At 54.9% G+C, this 16,467-nt stretch overlaps 5 protein-coding genes across 5 annotated transcripts; 2 read left to right on the plus strand and 3 right to left on the minus strand.

Moving 5' to 3' along the window:
- Positions 1–1,156: 1,156 nt before the first annotated feature.
- On the minus strand, positions 1,157–3,941 carry CDEST_05069 (Putative SANT/Myb domain, SWIRM domain, Homeobox-like domain superfamily protein). Its single transcript, XM_062921228.1, has 3 exons — positions 3,568–3,941; positions 2,948–3,504; positions 1,157–2,892 (listed from the first exon to the last, which is right to left on the minus strand). Exons 1-3 carry the CDS (start codon positions 3,680–3,682, stop codon positions 1,480–1,482), a joined length of 2,085 nt encoding a protein of 694 aa, XP_062777279.1. The 5' UTR covers positions 3,683–3,941; the 3' UTR covers positions 1,157–1,479.
- A 334-nt stretch (positions 3,942–4,275) lies between these two features.
- On the plus strand, positions 4,276–5,509 carry CDEST_05070 (Putative electron transfer flavoprotein alpha subunit/FixB). Its single transcript, XM_062921229.1, has 2 exons — positions 4,276–4,690; positions 4,762–5,509. The coding sequence occupies exons 1-2, from the start codon at positions 4,397–4,399 to the stop codon at positions 5,506–5,508; spliced, it is 1,041 nt and encodes a 346-aa protein (XP_062777280.1). The 5' UTR covers positions 4,276–4,396; the 3' UTR covers position 5,509.
- Position 5,510: 1 nt separating this feature from the next.
- On the minus strand, positions 5,511–7,760 carry CDEST_05071 (Putative ferredoxin-NADP+ reductase, adrenodoxin-type, FAD/NAD(P)-binding domain-containing protein). The gene is made up of 3 exons (XM_062921230.1): positions 6,979–7,760; positions 6,464–6,922; positions 5,511–6,405 (listed from the first exon to the last, which is right to left on the minus strand). The coding sequence occupies exons 1-3, from the start codon at positions 7,282–7,284 to the stop codon at positions 5,584–5,586; spliced, it is 1,587 nt and encodes a 528-aa protein (XP_062777281.1). The 5' UTR covers positions 7,285–7,760; the 3' UTR covers positions 5,511–5,583.
- Positions 7,761–7,867: 107 nt separating this feature from the next.
- Positions 7,868–10,540, plus strand: CDEST_05072 (uncharacterized protein). The gene is made up of 3 exons (XM_062921231.1): positions 7,868–8,615; positions 8,703–8,898; positions 8,954–10,540. Exons 1-3 carry the CDS (start codon positions 8,452–8,454, stop codon positions 10,349–10,351), a joined length of 1,758 nt encoding a protein of 585 aa, XP_062777282.1. The 5' UTR covers positions 7,868–8,451; the 3' UTR covers positions 10,352–10,540.
- CDEST_05073 (Putative DNA mismatch repair protein, S5 domain 2) lies at positions 10,541–14,615 on the minus strand. The gene is made up of 3 exons (XM_062921232.1): positions 14,117–14,615; positions 13,941–14,037; positions 10,541–13,879 (listed from the first exon to the last, which is right to left on the minus strand). The coding sequence occupies exons 1-3, from the start codon at positions 14,147–14,149 to the stop codon at positions 10,827–10,829; spliced, it is 3,183 nt and encodes a 1,060-aa protein (XP_062777283.1). The 5' UTR covers positions 14,150–14,615; the 3' UTR covers positions 10,541–10,826.
- Between the last annotated feature and the right edge of the window lie 1,852 nt (positions 14,616–16,467).

Below are 16,467 nucleotides of genomic sequence, written 5' to 3' on the forward strand. Positions count from 1 at the left end.
TCCTCATGTGCCTGTTTGAGCACCGGACCAAAAGAACACGCGCCACCTCCTCCAGTCCTTATTATTCCTCGGCATATGAGCACCTTGCGTATGCGTACTACATTGGAGATGTGGGTTGGGCCGTCGAGCCGAGGTAAAACAGGGGCTGCGCGCTCTTTTACCCCGTACTTTTTCATGCCGGCCGGTGTATGGATACGAAGCGTCGCTAGTACCTGCGCACCCCAGTGCCTCGGTACGTACCTCATGCAGCACATCCGCAGCCCGCGATTCCAAGCCCCGGTCTCCAGAAACCGGAAGACTGAAGAGACTCAGCAAAGCCCACAGAGTCCTGGTGCAGCTGCCAACGTGACCAATTTTGTCTACTGGCTTGAATATGTCCCACTTGGCCCAAGGCTGACGAAGCCCGTTGATGGAATGAGCCGCGGGAAGCGACCCGTCAGACGGAAGACGTCCTTTGCAACGGACAGCTCGTAACGGACACAAGGACACCACCGGACTGGGCCGACAGCCGGACTGGACTAACGGAGGTACGATCGGAGTGGGGCAGCTTTCAAGCTTGATTTCAGTCACTCGCACAGAACTCTGGACGAACGGACCCAAAATATCCTTGCTCCTCCGGAGCACGGGAATCTTGGCCGGAACCCCTTCCATGGCCATCATACATAGCCCTCACTAGGTTGTTAGTATGTGCCGTACTTTCCTCTACATTGCATTGGCTTCGAAGCGCCTTTGGATGAATGGCAAAATGCTATGCATGCCGTAGCGCCTGGCTATGCATCACGCATGGCACTGCGCGTCGAATCCCAAATCCCTGTGTAAGACTCACCCCCCTTTCCATCTTACCGTTGAACAACAAACCAACATTCGAGTAGCTCCGTTCAGTTAATGGCACATGCAATATACATGCCTTGCCCTCTTTGCATCAAGAACTTCAAGTCTCCATCTGGCGTTGATGCTACATGTGATATTGGACAGTACCTACTGCGATTAGCCTTCAACGGCGCCGCGGGCGGATGTTGCTTTAGTGTGGGCACTCAGCTCGCAGGCCTCGGTCCAGGTTGCAGGCAAACAAGACTTGTTATGCTTGCGCCGGCCAGTGCCCAGGAGCAGCACCGTCGTCACGAACTGTCAACACAGACACTCCAAGAGCAATTAAGGCAGTAAAGGTAACTGGGTAATGTAACTATCTAATACACTTGTACGAGGTGACCATACGTCGCCAAGCAGATGGAAACCCCTCCGACGCCCAAAAATCACCCAGACTGGTTCAATTCACCGCAATTATTCGTGCCATTTCCTGTTCATCGCCAACCCATACCCCTTGAAAGAAAAGAAGCGCGATTCGGCCGCGCTCGCTCGCGCACACTTACACACACACTGACACAACCACGCAGTTACACGTCCTCCACAACCAGGCATCGTCGTTATCGTGATTCAGAAGCACAATGGCCAGAGAACAGAGTGCGGTACCGACTCAGCTCAAGCTTCAAAACTCTTAATCTGTCCTTCGCTGCTCAGTGGCGGCACCGCGCCGGGCCCAGGTGCCGCCTGGAATGTGAGGTTGGCACCGTCCATCATCGCATCTTGTGCCATCTTCAGGCCTTGGTCCCCGCCCGTCTCGACTGCCGTCTTGAGTGAATCTTGCACCTCTCGGACACGGCGCTTGAATGCAAGACGGTCCAAGAACAACTGTTGCCGGCCGCGTTCGAGCTCTCTTCGCTCTGCCTGCAGAATGGCTTCCATCTCATTGAAATATTTCAATTTTAGCTCCAGCTTCTGCAGCGTGAGGTTGGCAGCAGCAGAGACAAGTCGTGTCATTTCACGCTCCTCGTGTGAAACGAGACCGGCGGCACGGGCACCCATCGTAGCCATTGGAATTGTCGCCAGAGTCGTCGTTCTTGTCGTAGTCGTCGTCGTAGTCGTTATGTCTTGTCGAATATCGATGTCCATTGAGTCACCACCATCCTTGTCCTTGCCCTTGCCATTGGTTGCAGCCTGCTCCTCGGAGTGTCCACCCTCGAGTCGCCTGCGAAGCTTGCGTTTGAGCTCCTCGGCTGACTTGTTGGCAGCTGCCGCCGTGCTGGCAGGGTCTGCGAGACCCGCAAGGAAGCCGACCACGGACATAACAGGGTTGTCCGCTTGGCTAAAGGGTAGGTGACCACCCTGCTGTCCGAGCATGGCAAGGCCGGTTGGCGCATTCACCGCAAGGTCCGAGTCTGCGTACTTGCCCTCAATGTCCAGGGACAGGAACTGCAAGACGCACTCTTCGCGTGTTCGAGTGCCCACATGGTCCGCGATTTCGTTCCAGTCATCATCCATCCTCTCGATGCCCTCAAGCAACCGCAGTATTTCTGCATCGCTCCAAGGCGCATCCCGATCGAGGACAGTTGTGTAAGTGGGATTCTCCATACGGGTAAACTGGGCGCTTGTCTGGTTGCCGGGAAGATGACCCTCGAGGTAGCAGCTGGGACAGACATCATACTTGGTCTTGGAGTTAGGATCGGCCTGTGAGCTGTGGTAATATAACCTGGTACAGTCAATACCGCAGGTGTGGCAGTTAACCTTGACAATGGGCGTCTTGGTAGCCTCCTCAACACCCGAGATACCGTTAGTCACAGGTGTTTCGCCATTAGTCTTTGGCTCCGTCTTGTTGAGCTTCGTTCCTTTGGCGCTTGCCTCATATATGTTCCGGCTAACTTCCAAGTTGAGATCGCTCTTGGCACCAGGCGTTGCCGTAACCTTCTTGTCAGTATCGGTACTTGGCTTGCCTGCCGAAACGACGGCATCAGCAGAGGGCTGCCATGGCTGGAGGCCGCGGGGCGTATCGCAGATAATCTTGAAGTGGCCAGTGAAGGGAGGGCCAACGTGCGAAGGTCGTTGCTCGGCATCAACCTACATCTCTGTTAGTTCATGGGGTAAAGGATGCGCGTCTCACGAGGGTCTGTACCTGATAGTTGATCAAGCCCCATTGTTCAAGGAATGAGTGAACGCGCATGATGGCGCAAACATCTCCAGCCAAGTTGCGCCGGCAAGCCGTGACAGTGAGATATTCCACAGGGTTCAGTCTGTAAGTGTTGATCATGAAGTCGCGGTAATCCTTGTAGACGGCGGGAGTCTTGCTGCGGTTGCGACTGTTGAAGAACTCGGACATAGCCTTGCGCTCAATGTCGTTGATGGTGTTCATATCAAACCAGGTGCTGTAGCTCGGCAGGACAATTGCATGTGTTTGCGAGATGAGGTGCTCCCGGGCTGCAGATTCAAGCGTCTCCTTGGTCTTGGAATCTTGACCGTCTGCATCGTTTGCAATGTTGTCGTCGCTATCCTTTGCGACCTGGGCATCCTTCGTTTCGTCGCGAGAACCGCCCATTTCTTCGTCCTGCGTAGCCTCAGGCGCAGGGCCATCCGGAGCATCGAGAGGGTTGTCAGATGTGACACCCGGCGCGGGAGTTGCACTATCCTGCTTGATGTTGAGTTCGGCAACAGGGCCCTCGGTCATCTGGACATCTACAAACAGGATGATTAGATGACGACAAGGGTATTGTCAATCGGAACGACGCGGTCACTCACCTTCAGCGCCATCACCTGCCGCGGGTGCAGCAGGCTGCAGAGGTGGCTGCGAAAGAATTGGGTTGCTGCCTGGAGAAGCGGCATTCGAGATGCCGTAGTTCGTTTGGTCTTCCATGATGGCTTCTGGTACAGAAAACTCAGGAGCCAACGAACATCAACAGAATCGGAACCTGGCGAATAAACTCAAAAACGTGACGCGCGGGATGGGATGCAGACCAATTGCACAGATGAAACGGCCTGTGTATGGCATGCGATTGTTGGGATTAGTTGATGGATGATGCCCACGGGTGTTGCCCCTCCAAAGGCGCGTGGTTTCGATGAAAGTTGACGAGGTTCGATGGTTAGGTACGGGGTCGCGTCTGGATCTGGAGAAATTTTGGCGCGAGTTTCTTTGGGGGAACTGATCCCAGAGGACGACTCTCTGGGTCGTGGCGCCCACCTTTGGCTGTGAGCTGGCAGCTGAGGAGTGACGCTTGGGCCATACTATCACGTGTGCAGCTGAAGCGGCCACTCATTAGTACCTTACTTCCAGCAGAGCTTGTCCTCAGGCCACAAAGAACATATAGCCGACTCCGGTCGGCCCACCGATTGCACCCCCCGGGCGTTGCCTTCAGTGACCCTACCGCTGATGACGGCACTTCAGCAGAGTGAGGAAAGGCTTCATGCGAATTCGGCATAGTAACCTCGGGCCGTGTCCAACCGTCCCTCTCCATCTGAGGTCCTACACATCAAACCAGAGTCTCCCAGCCCGCGCCGAGCTTCGCCAATCGCATATCCACAACGAGTGCGATTCTTACTGCATCTTTCTGTTTTGTTCGCGCAAGTAACGATGCTCTTTCTTGCTCGAAGAGCCGCTACCAGCGGGGCTGCGGCGGCGTCTAGGGGACTTTCGGGGTTCCGGTCTCGATCAACAAGAAGCCTCCTGTCCACCCTTGCGATTCTTGAGCAGAAGGAGGGTCAATTGAACCATGGATCCTTGGGCGCCATCACCGCTGCAAAGAAACTGGGCGGTCCTATTCACGGCTTTGTGGCGGGAAGCAACATTAAGGGGGTTGCCGATGAAGCAGCCAAGGTTGAGGGTGTCGAGAAGATCATTGCAGTTGAAAACGCCGCTTACGAAAAGGTTGGTTTTGCCATCATAAAAGGCAGACTACTACAGCTCCTACAGGCTGCTAACGTGAATGTTGTTCTTAGGGCCTGCCCGAGAACTTTGCGCCGCTCTTGATTGAAAACATCAAGAAGGGCGGATACACTCACATTATTGCTGGGCATACTGCCTTTGGCAAGAACCTGATGCCTCGCGTTGCGGCCCTGCTGGACTCGCAGCAGATCTCCGACATCACCTCCATCGAGAATGAGAACACGTTCGTTCGCCCCATTTACGCTGGTAACGCCATTGCGACCGTCGAATCGTCCGACGCGATCAAGGTCGTCACAATCCGAGCAACTGCCTTCCCGGCTGCAGAGGTCGCCAGTGGCTCAGCGGCCATCGAGGACGGCGTCGATCCCAAGTCCGAGTCTACTACCGAGTGGGTGTCGGAGGATCTCGCCAAGTCGGACAGGCCTGACCTCTCAACTGCGAGCAGAGTTGTGTCTGGCGGCAGAGGTCTCAAGTCAAAGGAGGATTTTGACAAGGTCATGCTCCCTCTGGCCGATTCTCTGGGGGCTGCTGTCGGGGCTTCGAGAGCTGCCGTTGATAGCGGATATGCCGACAACAGCCTTCAAGTCGGCCAAACTGGCAAGGTCGTTGCACCTCAGCTGTATTTGGCCGTGGGCATCTCTGGTGCCATCCAGCACCTAGCGGGTATGAAGGATAGCAAGGTCATTGCCGCTATCAACAAGGATGGAGACGCCCCCATTTTCCAAATCGCAGATGTTGGTCTCGTCGGCGACTTATTTGACAAGGTGCCTGAGTTGACGGAGAAGATTAAGCAGCAATGATTTTGTAATATACAATGACGGATATATCTACACGTGTTTGGTCCCTTGCAATACTACGCGACTTGACACCATTCTCTATGAGAGCACCTCCAGCATAGCCTTGGTGGATGTAAACTTTTCCCGCGCTTTGCCTATGGCTCGGCCCTTTTCCTTCTCTGCGTCATCGATCTTACGCCAGTCATCCCATCCAATTCTCTTAGATGCCGACTCGCCTATCTCACCTCGAACACCCTCCCAGCCAGCCGCGGGGTTTGCGTTGGCTTGAGAGAGGAACTGTAAGCCGGAAAGCCAATCCTGGACAATGGAGTCACCTGTCTCGAAGGCGTCCTGCATCGTCGAAGCAATCACGCCAGTTGGACCTCGCTTCACCCATCCAGCGCAGTAGACGCCGGCAGATACTCCTGACTGGGTCGAGTCAGAGCCTTTGCCCTGGTCCGTTCCAAGAACTCTACCACGTCCGTCGTTCATCACGACGCCTCGCCGCTCATCGAATGCTATACCGGCTTCCCCGAGCCCCGGCAATGGTACGGATTTGTAACCGATAGACCGGAAAACCAAGCTCGATGGCATTGCCAATGTTTCCCCAGTGAGGCGCGCCTGGGCACCAGGGTCGAACTTGTGAGACAGTTCCGTTCGTTCGAAAACGGTGCTCCCGACGTCAGACGGGGCCGTTTCACTGGCTCGGAATTCAACAGGGCTGAGGCAAAAGTCGAGTGACCATGACTTAGCAGCATCTTCTGGGCGAGCTGCAGAGCCCTTGGCGACCACCTCCATTAAGCGCCTCGCTGCTCTGGGCAGCGACTTGATATCCGGGGGAACGAGAGTCTTATCCACAGGATGAAAGGCAACATTTTGGGTTTTCATTAGCTCCCTGGCCTCCTTGATAGTGAACGCTGCCTAGACAATGGGGTTAGCCTAAGACCTCTGCCCTCACGGAAATAGCCAGCACACTCACTTGCATCGGTCCGCGTCTTCCAATGATGCGGACTCGTTTGATACGGGAGGTTGCAAGCTGAGCCAGTGCCTCTTCCGTAATGTCGGTCCGCCGTAGAACGTCAATGTCTTCGAGAAGCATCCTAGCAACATCCAGAGCCACGTTACCCTGGCCAATAATGACAGCCTCCTCGCCCTTTGTTAGATCCGGCGCCAGTCCAGAGTATTCTGGGAGCCCATTATACCAGCCCACAAACTGACGGGCCGAGTAGACACCCTGAAGATTAGACTCTCCCGGAATGCCGAGAGTTCTGTCTTTGGCGGCCCCGTACGCCAGCAACACGGCGTCGTAGTTGCGCAGTAACGTGGGGAACGGGGCAGTGCAGCTGTCGGGATGAAGAGCCGAGTCGCCAATGGAGACATTACCCATGAAAGAGAAGTTGGGCGAGCTTGCAACTTCTTCAAACTTATCTTGGCAATTCTGCCATGAGTTAGTGGTGCGCGCACATTTGCAGTTGGGAATGCGTGAGATCCAACCTTGACCTCGGGATGGTCTGGGGCGACTCCAAAACGAACGAGGCCGAAAGGAACGGGTAGCGACTCGTACATGTCAACCTTAGCTGCTGGTAGTTGTGACATGACGCGGTAAGCGGCGTAGAAACCGGCGGGCCCTGAGCCGATGACAGCCAGACGGAACGGGGCGTCGGATTGACGGACTTGTCTCTTGGCAGATGCGACTGTGTTCATCGGTCGCAATCCCGGGGCGCCGGTGCCCGTCCGCAGGCGGACTAGGGCATGGCTATGAGCCGGGGCCAGTCGGGCCTGGGCTCGGGACAGAAGCATGACACCGGCGGTCAGTGTATGAGGGGAGTGTCGAGACAGACAGAGCAAGGCGCCTGCCTACTCAACCAACCGCTTGAACAGTATCTGGAAGCGGACGCTAGGAACAGAGTACGACAATGATGCTACTTAGCGAAGGGAGGAGGGAGCCCCGAGACCACCTCGGCATAGGGCGGGTGGAAATAAAAATTGCAAAGCGAAAAGGTGAGTCAAGTCGAGAGCGCGGTGACGAAGCTGTCAAACATAACTCCGGGGCTCGGTCAAGAACTTTCGGGATAACGTAACCGGCGCTGCAGGGCTGGCGGATGTCTCCGGTCTTCCGGGTGGTCGGGGTGAAAGTCAATTGGAATCTGGAGTTGCACAACGACAATCCGCACCGACGGATCAAGGTATCTTGCGACTGCCGTGATTAAAGCACGGCTCGGACAGACAGACTGCCTTACGGTTCAAACAAATCTCGATTCCTGCCGAAGTCTGACGTGAGGGAGGAGGTCTCAAGGGCCTACCTACCTGGCCGCCCAGGCGCAAGACACCTCCCTACCGATCCCGGTCTAGCGCAGCGGGAAGCCTGTGGATACCTGCGTTCCCTTACCCACCTGCGCCGTGATTCCTGGGCCAGTGACCCAGTGACAACGTTTGGCGCTGCAGCCAAGTCAAGTTCTTGACTGCGTTGCCTCAGCAACCACACCATTGCGATGAGACCCGAACAAACTGTCTATACTCGGCTTGGGCAGCAGCTACGTACTTCTAGGTACAATGTTCTAGTGAGGTAGGTACGGGAAGCAGAAGTATGAGGGGCAGGCATCTTGCCTGATCTGGTTCGGTCTGGTTTGGGTTGGCCGTGCCTGGTTTGGCCATGGTCCTCCAGCCGGCTCCTCAACTACCCACCTCATCGCACCTCTCCCTCCACCATCACTTGGCCAGGCATTCCCCTCTCTCATCCACATTTCAAGGTAAAAGCAGACAAAGAGAGATCCTCCCAAAGGACCCTCTTCTCTTCTCAGGCACGTACGTTCTCGACCAGTTCGAATTCTTTAGCGCTGTCCATTGAGCTGGCGGCATTCCAGTTCATTCACTTTCGTCAGAGCCTTGTCGCGCATTCCTGGTATTCTACTCTCCCCGAAGGAGTAGCGACAACAAGAGAGCTCCCTCACGATTCGTGTCGCGACTATGGCTCACCAGCCTTACCTGTACAATGCCGTCAGTCATGACCGCGACGCCCGCTTCCCGGAGCCCAAATTCGATCCCAAAGCCGTAACTCGAGCAAGTTGGGAGCCGAAGCCACGGAAACAGAAGCCCGAAGGCCCTTTGATCGCCTTCAACCGCCATCCAGAGTGAGCTTATGCCTTCCGATGTCCATCTTGCGCCAGAGACGTCTGCTGAGGTATTTACAAGTGCACCGACTGACCATGAAATTTCAGCGCGCACTTGGTTCTTTCTCACCGATCCAACAACTATGTATCTCTCAGCCCAAGGACGAAGAGCTGGATCAAATCCATTCGCATCATCCAGCTGGGGCTGAGGGTCCTCCAACTTCTCGGAGCTGCCGGACTGCTTGCTTTGCTCGTTTTGCTGACCAACATCGAGACCCTCGCTGGCTGGGTCATGCGTATTACGGTTTGTTCTTCGCACCTCTCATACCTTGGCTTTCGGAAAACTAACGAGTCTGAAGCCGGGCGTCTCCATGGTGCACTGCTTGTACGCCATATATCACCTACAGAGACCAGCCGGCGGCCGTAGCCCGGCCTCCTCCACCGCTTACCAGTTGTTTGCCAGCATCTCGGATCTGGGTGTCATGCCCTTATACGCGTATGGCGCTCTGAGCACCCACAGCAGCGGCGCTGTGTGGAAGACGAGGTTGGTCGACCAAAACCTGCTGAAATATTTCGTCCCTGCCGTGTTCTACACCTTCATCGGCACTGGGGGCTTGCACCTGATCTCTTTGTGCATGTCCGTTTGGCTTGGCTTCATGTTTCGCAAGATCACCCAGCTGCCTCCAGACATGAACCCACTGGAAGACCATCTCACCACTCGGGCCAAGCACCAGAGGAACAAGTCCAGTGTTGCGACATCTGCGAGCGGTGAAAGCGAGAAGCGGATGTCGACGCCCCTCGAGGACCGTCGTCCATCCGGCGCCCCGCACACGGATGTGTCTCGACCGCCGAGTATTCCTTTTCAGCGAACGCGAGCGGGCTCGGATGTTTCTAGCTTTACCCGTGACTCTCGAACCGACCTGCCCAGCCGCCAGTACCAGATCACCCCAGGAGACTCGTCACGCAACTCGGCAGCTGTCAGCGAGTATGTACGCACGTCCGCGCCTCGAACTGCGTACCGTGGTTCCTACACCGAGGTCCCACTCCACGAAACGAACGCTCCGTCATCTCGACCATCTATCTCCCCCGCTGCCGCACCGTCTACAAGCGATGGTCGCAGTGTCGGCAAATTTACCGAGACTTGGTTTGCAACGGACTCACTAGTATCACGCACACAGAGGCGGAACCGCGCCATGGACGCCGCGGCGCTCACGGGGCAGACGAGGACAAGCAACAAGGCGTACGAGGCGCTCGACCAGCGTTATAACGTAGGCGACTCCGACTCAGAGCGCGACGAGAATGAACTTGCCGGCAGCGACTTCGAGAACGACATTGGTAAACCTCCTCACCCACACCCACTGGCATCCAACCCCCACGCCACTTCCCCAAGAACCAAGACGCTGCACTACTCCCTGAATGACACAGCATTGTCAGAGGTGGATCTGAACTCGGGAAGGGCCAGCGGCACAAACGACATCGCCGACGAAAGACCTTCCTCGCTTGCCCTAAAGGTCTGGCCAAGGAACCGTGACAGCTCCATCCAGCCCGAGTCCGATTTCTACTCGAAGCCCTACGGTGAATTGAAGCCCGCGACGCCGCCAGTCATGGTCGGGAGTAGTCGTCAAGTGTCGTCCGGCACCGACTTGGAGACGAACCAATACTCATCAGTATATGGACGAAGGAACGTAAGCGGCAAGGTCGCTGAGGAGGGCCTCGTAGGAACAAAAGGTGGCTACTCGCGCTACAGCGTGATGTAAGGATGATTGTGTGGATGGAAAGATTCGCCTGCGAGGAACGAAAGCGAGTGACTCGGGCCTGCGGGAATTATCTTTTTACGGAGTTGACATTGAATTAAGGGCACGATTTACGATGTCAAGTCGAGTGTAACTGTAGGGTAGATTGGCTTTGCCAGAACAAACGAGAAGAGAATGAACACAGTTGGTACCTTATGCGGACCACCATGTTGCAGTTGATGTGACACACGCTTCGTAGGTTGGTTACCTGTCGAAGCTCAGCAACGTCGAATTTACCCCAACCACTAACCAGAGCAACCTGCGTATCCTAATCATCTTTGGCGCCGAGTTTGTTCGTACCAATTGGAACACATGACTCCTGTCTCCGCAACTGGCCACGCATGTGCGACTCTGCCTGATGACCACGAACGAGAACGCAGCCAAAGTTGTTACAGGCGCCGGCTCGATCAAACACGCATTGTAAAACAACAAACAACTGTCAATTCCGAGCATACTTAGCCCAGCTGACCCGAGGCTCGGTCTCCTTCCATCCCATGCCGTCCCAGGGGCCAAGACCACTCAGGTGCCTCATCGTCGGCCGCCCATGCGGACAGTTCCAAGGTTTGTCCAGCTCACCCATGTGGCGGACCAGTTTCTCCATCTGCCGCTGCGCCAAAGCCTTGCCAATCATGACACTGCTACGGCACGCCCTCATGGCGAACATGGAGCGCACCTTGGATGGCCGCGGGACGGACGAGCTGGTCTCGGTCAGGTGGTGGTCGCCAAGGAGAGATACGAGCTCTTCAAGGTCGGACAGCGTGAAAGTCGTTTCACGGCTCAGGGGTAAAGCGAGAAGCTTGCACCTGGACCCCACCGGCTGGTCGCCTGAGCTATCTATACCGACCTTGAAGCCGTTGACGTCTAATGCCGGAATGTTCTCCATAATGATTTCTTCCTCCAAGGCCGTAAGCTCCAGCTGTTTGGGATGCACTAGTCGTTGTGACTGAACGACTGTCGTCGACTGCAGCCTTTCGAAGTTGTATTTTTCGTCGGAAGCGTGTTGGTCGATGATAAACAGTTCATCGTCCCCAGAGATGCCGCCATCTTCATCTCTAGGCGCGTGGCGAACGGCAATAATAAAGCCTAGATTGAACTGACCGACAATGGTCATCTTGGCGAAGTCTGATTTCGATATGATGAGGGACAAGACTTCTTCGGGATCTTCTGCATCGATAACAGAGGCCCCAGTAAACCGGCTATGCTCCGGAGTGGCACGCTTGATTTCTGCTTTCCACGCCTGAACGCGAGACTGCAGATCGGCTACATCCACCCTCAGGTTTTGCCTATGCTGTAGAGTGGCGTCTTTGCGCCTGATACCCCCCTTGAGCATATGTGACCTGTGATCTGTGACGCTGAGTTGCCCGAGAGAACCATTTGCACCATTGTCTTTTGTCGTTGTCTGTGCTGATTCAATGTTGCGACCTGGCGGCTTTTCGGCCGGTGGACTTGAGAGGTCATCGGCGACGTTTGAAACAGACGGTGAACCTTGCTCGTCAACAACATTGTTCGTTGGCTCATCCAGGCACGAATCACTCGGCTGGCTGCCCCTGTTGGACCCTTCGTCGTCCGAGTCCGCGTCCGCGTCAGGACCGGTTTTTGGTGCCAGTTCGGCCCTTCCTCGAGTGCCCTCTTCCTGGTTAATCGACTGAGCTGCCGAAAACATCTGGGTCAGACGTGAGCCAAAGAAGGCATTTGTTGTCGTGGACATCGTTAATGGTCTGAATGCAGTTGTCCTTGACGTTAGTCCCGGCAGGTATGACAGCCCCGACCCAATCCTTGCTCTCTTGGGTGTGGTTTCGACGGAGTCTGTGACTGTGCTGTCACCAATGGTAACAGTCGCAACGTCCCGTGATGGCCGCTTGTGTGGCAGAGGTGTCAACGAGGACGCAAGAGACCCATCTCGTGGCGTTCGAATCGGTGTTATAGCTGGAATCTGGGCCTGTTCGTTATGCTTCTCGCCATCTCCAGGACGCAGGTCGTTACCGGGGCAAGTGTCAGTGCCATTCTTGTCGTCCGTCTCGGCAAGTCGAGCATTAAAGTCAAGAACACGTCGTGGTGTTTCGACAGCAATGACAGATCGAGCCTCGGGCTGGCTCGCCTTGTATTGGTGCAGTCCCCCAGGGGCCTCGTCTTCCGACCCAGACACTTGAGTTGTATGAGGCGGCGCCAAATCCCTCGCGTCCTCATCATTGGCAAGAGAGCTCTCAGATTCAGATCTTGTGCCCTGTTCCTCATGTAGTACGGTGGAATCGTCTGCTGTTCGTCCAACCCACCGGCTTATCAAGCTTTGTGACTGGAGCTCCGCAGAAGTGAGCGTCCTGGATTTCGAGGTACGAGCCCTCTGGGCTGGCCTGTTGTGAGAGCGAGGTCGAACCTTGTTCTCGTTGTCGCTATCGTCTCCAGAGCCGGACCCATTGTCAGGAGCCGGGCTTGCGGTCTGTTTCGGGCTTTCATTATCAGTTTCTGGGTCGTCGTTCTGAGAAACCGCCGTTGTCCTGTTTGGCTGCACCTTCTGCGTCAACTGTTGGGCGGCCGGAATAGAGTAGTCCTGGGACTGAAATAGAGACGCCAACGCTTCCTTCAAAGACTCCAACATGCGGTTTTGGTCATGCAACATGATGGTGCGTTTATCTGGGCTGACGTTTACATCGTACAAATGGGTATCAAGTTGAATGTCTGCAAATATGAAAGGGGACTGCGATGCATTATACGCCTTGTACACCTCGTTGAATACCTTGGCAAACTGAGGTAGCCCGCAAGGTCTGCCGTTGACGAAAAACATTTGTCGATCAGGAGTCTGACGACCTTCTCCGTGGGCCGGCCGACTCACGTATCCTTGGACGCGAACCTCGGTAGAAGCCTGCTTGTCCTTAACAACAGACTTCAACCCGGGTCCAGGAGTAGGCTCAAACTCGAGAGGCAAGTCGAGTTTGACCAAGACTGTCATGGTCTTGGCGCCGAAAATGTTGACGAGGTTCTCGCGCGTGGTGGGATTGCCTTTTGTGGAGAAAAGGACGATACGCTTCCCCTTGGTGGGCTGCTGTGAAACTGAGAACTTAACACCTGTTTGAATACAGGCATACTGGTTCAGGAGGGCGATGACCTTGTTCCATTCCCGCTTGATGTTGCGCTGTAGTTCGCGGCGGCGCACGGGAAGGTTGTGGAAGAGACCCTCAACGATGACATTGGTGCCTCTTTGGGAAGCGACGACGTGCGTATCCTTAAGCTTCCCCGAGGACTCGAAGTCGAGCTTGGTGCCTTTTGGAACATCATCGGCCATGCATGTTACAATACTGAACTGAGACAGGGCACATAATGAAGACAGGGCCTCTCCACGGAAGCCGAAGGTCTGGAGAGTAGCGAGGTCGGAGTAGGTTGAGAGCTTGGAGGTGTAGTGTTTCAGTGCGATGGTCTCGTAGTTGTCGGGGGATATACCCGAGCCGTTGTCCTGAACTTCGATAGAGTCCAGCCCCTGGTTCTTGAAGCGCACGTCTGGTGGATTACACAGACGCATGTCAGCTTCGCCGAGGAGCGGGGTATTGTTCAGCCATACCTATGCTAGAAGCGCCAGCGTCGATGCTGTTCTCTACCAATTCTTTGACGACAGAGCAGAGGTCGACGATGACTTGGCCGGACTGGATCTGGTGTACCTTTCGGGAAACACGGGTCAGTATGGCCAAGGGCGGCTTTCCGTCAGGGGTGAGATGTTGGGGAGGGGAGGGGGCTTACTGTACGGCCCTCTATGGGCTTGATTGTAGCCATTTTCACAATGCCTGTATGTGATGTTCAGTGCATCACTTTTGTTCTGTCCACGCGATCGTCATCGGCAAAACAATTCGGTGTTCACCCAACGATAAATCTTGCAAAGGATTCGTAGACCGGACACCTCTAGGGAGAAGAGGTACGTTGGACTGAAGCAATTGTGCGTACCGAGAACGTCCCCAACCTATTTAGGTGGTGACCCGCGTCAGGCGCGTGGCAGGTCGACGTGACGGTCGTGGACGCGTAGAGCGACGGCCCACTGCACTGTGAAAGGACGCACGGTGCAGATATCGATCCGAAGTACTGCCAGCCAGACCCCTTGCGCCCTTTATACTGATCTTGCCTACCTTACCTACCCTGTAGCAACATTGCTACTCCTGATGGATGATCATGGCGCAGCCAAGCCGCCGAGTTCGACTCCATCCAGGCCCGTCCCACACGAGAAAAAAGGCTTGACTGTCGGGAGTTACTCGAGAGGGTGGGCGGGTGTGAGCGTCCTACATGGGCCGGGCCATTATTTGGCCAATTTGCTTTCGAGGACTTTTGCCCATTGACCGACCATAGGGCGTTAGATAAGCGACCGAGCACTGCACTGCCAGAAGTGTTACGGAGCTTATGGAGGAGCATTAAGAACTGAGATTTACTTTGGTCAGCAGCCCGCAGGACGCTAGGCGTTGGCGCTATTACTGCAGTCTTCGGTGCGAAGCCCCTCCCTCATCTCGGATAGGTCAACTGAGCATTTCGTACGGGTCCCGTTTGATTTCCTTTCTCTGGGACGAGACGCCTTGAAAATTGCGACTCGACGAACAGTCAGCCCAAATTTAGCTTTTTGTAGCGTGCGAATAACGGCAGACGGAGAAACGACCATTATCCGTCTCCGTGGCATAGCTATCCTTGTTCCAGCAAGCAGATGCTTGTTGTATGCAATCTGACCAGTGACTGAGTATTCTCCCCAAACGGACAGGAGCAGATACTGGAGACACGAGGAGCATGGTCTGTGATTCCATTCGCGCCAGACATAAGTATGCTGGTGTACCTATTTCGTACTCGAACGGCACACAGAGCCCAACCTGGCCCATCAGCCGCTCTCCGTTTTGTTGCGACCAACATGCCTCGCTGCTTAGGTAGGTCGTCTTCAGGGGGGTTAACTAGGCAGCCAGGAGATGTTAGCAACTCGTCATCAACCCACGACCAAACGCCATGTGGGATGGATGGTTGTCGTTGCTGTTGCTGTTGCACCACACTAATGTGGCACTGCATGGCAAACTTGATAATCCCCATTACTCAACATATCGAAGTCCCACCCCCTGCTCGCCAATGTTCTGTTTTCTTTCGCACAACTGAGCAATCAGGAGCAATCAGGAGTAATCAGGGGACAAACCCTCTCCATACTCAGAAGGAAGTCATTTCACAGGTGTCCTGCTGCATGCGTCCGAGCCATGGCCAGACGTGGATAGACATGGACATTGGCATCGGCATGGGGTGTGGGTGTCTCGGCCACGGCGGTCCACTCTGCAGACAGGTTATACATTGCATGGCTCCCGGCGCCTCGACAGCCGGCGGGGGCCTTGGTGGATTTCACTGTACCACGCAACGATGGTGTGGTTGGTCAGCTCTCATTATTCGCGAAGATGAAGGAGCCCGAAAGTCCCGATCGTGGAGACAGATGGGTTTGGTGTTATCCAACTAGCTATCAGAAGGGAAAGGCGCAAAGTTGAGAAGGAAAGCTCCCGCGCTTGTGTTTTGGGCCATGCAATACAGCAAACGCAACAGCGTGACGTCCAACGACAATGACAAGACATACATATCTGCGCCAGACCAACCCAATCAAAGCAAAGCACAGAGGTCAGACAGGAAAAGGGCTGGTGCGATCTTGGATTGCCTTAGAAAGATTGTCTACCTGTATGGCATGGTGTGGGTAACATCGTAAGCTGCAGAAGGTTGCTAGCAATTTTGAATTAGATTACTGGGATGCATGCTGTCGACAAGTCTGGATCCCGATCTGATGGTTGCTTTGGTTCAGAAAGCGTTTGCAGTCTTTACTAATAAGTCAAAACATGACGACAGCGCCGAATTGCGGCCCGAAGACGAGAAAGAGGTTTAAGCTCAGAGTTGCAGATTCAAGGGTGGTGTGTGCAAGAGGACTTGAGGGGGAACAAAACAAAGCAGCTGCCATCCATGTATCTGGACGAACGGGGAGGGAGAAAAATGACAGTGAGCGGACTGCCGCAGACACAGCGTTTCCTGGAGAAACAAGAGGAAAACGTTTCATGTCACATTGAGGGAACCATAAGCGGTTGCGAGAGCCAGGGATGCCG

The sequence above is a fragment of the Colletotrichum destructivum genome, chromosome 3 (assembly GCF_034447905.1).
Source record: "Colletotrichum destructivum chromosome 3, complete sequence".
Taxonomy (NCBI): Eukaryota; Fungi; Ascomycota; class Sordariomycetes; order Glomerellales; family Glomerellaceae; genus Colletotrichum; species Colletotrichum destructivum.

Coding starts and splice junctions, on each gene's coding strand:
- CDEST_05069 (XM_062921228.1), bottom strand. CDS start 3,682: ATGGAAGACCAAACGAACTACGGCATCTCGAATGCCGCTTCTCCAGGC. Junction 3,505..3,567: donor GGCAGGTGATGGCGCTGAAG/GTGAGTGACCGC, acceptor TCCTGTTTGTAG/ATGTCCAGATGACCGAGGGC. Junction 2,893..2,947: donor GGGGCTTGATCAACTATCAG/GTACAGACCCTC, acceptor ACAGAGATGTAG/GTTGATGCCGAGCAACGACC.
- CDEST_05070 (XM_062921229.1), top strand. CDS start 4,397: ATGCTCTTTCTTGCTCGAAGAGCCGCTACCAGCGGGGCTGCGGCGGCG. Junction 4,691..4,761: donor AAAACGCCGCTTACGAAAAG/GTTGGTTTTGCC, acceptor TGTTGTTCTTAG/GGCCTGCCCGAGAACTTTGC.
- CDEST_05071 (XM_062921230.1), bottom strand. CDS start 7,284: ATGCTTCTGTCCCGAGCCCAGGCCCGACTGGCCCCGGCTCATAGCCAT. Junction 6,923..6,978: donor CAGACCATCCCGAGGTCAAG/GTTGGATCTCAC, acceptor AACTCATGGCAG/AATTGCCAAGATAAGTTTGA. Junction 6,406..6,463: donor GAAGACGCGGACCGATGCAA/GTGAGTGTGCTG, acceptor CCCATTGTCTAG/GCAGCGTTCACTATCAAGGA.
- CDEST_05072 (XM_062921231.1), top strand. CDS start 8,452: ATGGCTCACCAGCCTTACCTGTACAATGCCGTCAGTCATGACCGCGAC. Junction 8,616..8,702: donor GCCTTCAACCGCCATCCAGA/GTGAGCTTATGC, acceptor ATGAAATTTCAG/CGCGCACTTGGTTCTTTCTC. Junction 8,899..8,953: donor GCTGGGTCATGCGTATTACG/GTTTGTTCTTCG, acceptor ACGAGTCTGAAG/CCGGGCGTCTCCATGGTGCA.
- CDEST_05073 (XM_062921232.1), bottom strand. CDS start 14,149: ATGGCTACAATCAAGCCCATAGAGGGCCGTACA. Junction 14,038..14,116: donor AGCCCATAGAGGGCCGTACA/GTAAGCCCCCTC, acceptor GTTTCCCGAAAG/GTACACCAGATCCAGTCCGG. Junction 13,880..13,940: donor CGCTGGCGCTTCTAGCATAG/GTATGGCTGAAC, acceptor GTAATCCACCAG/ACGTGCGCTTCAAGAACCAG.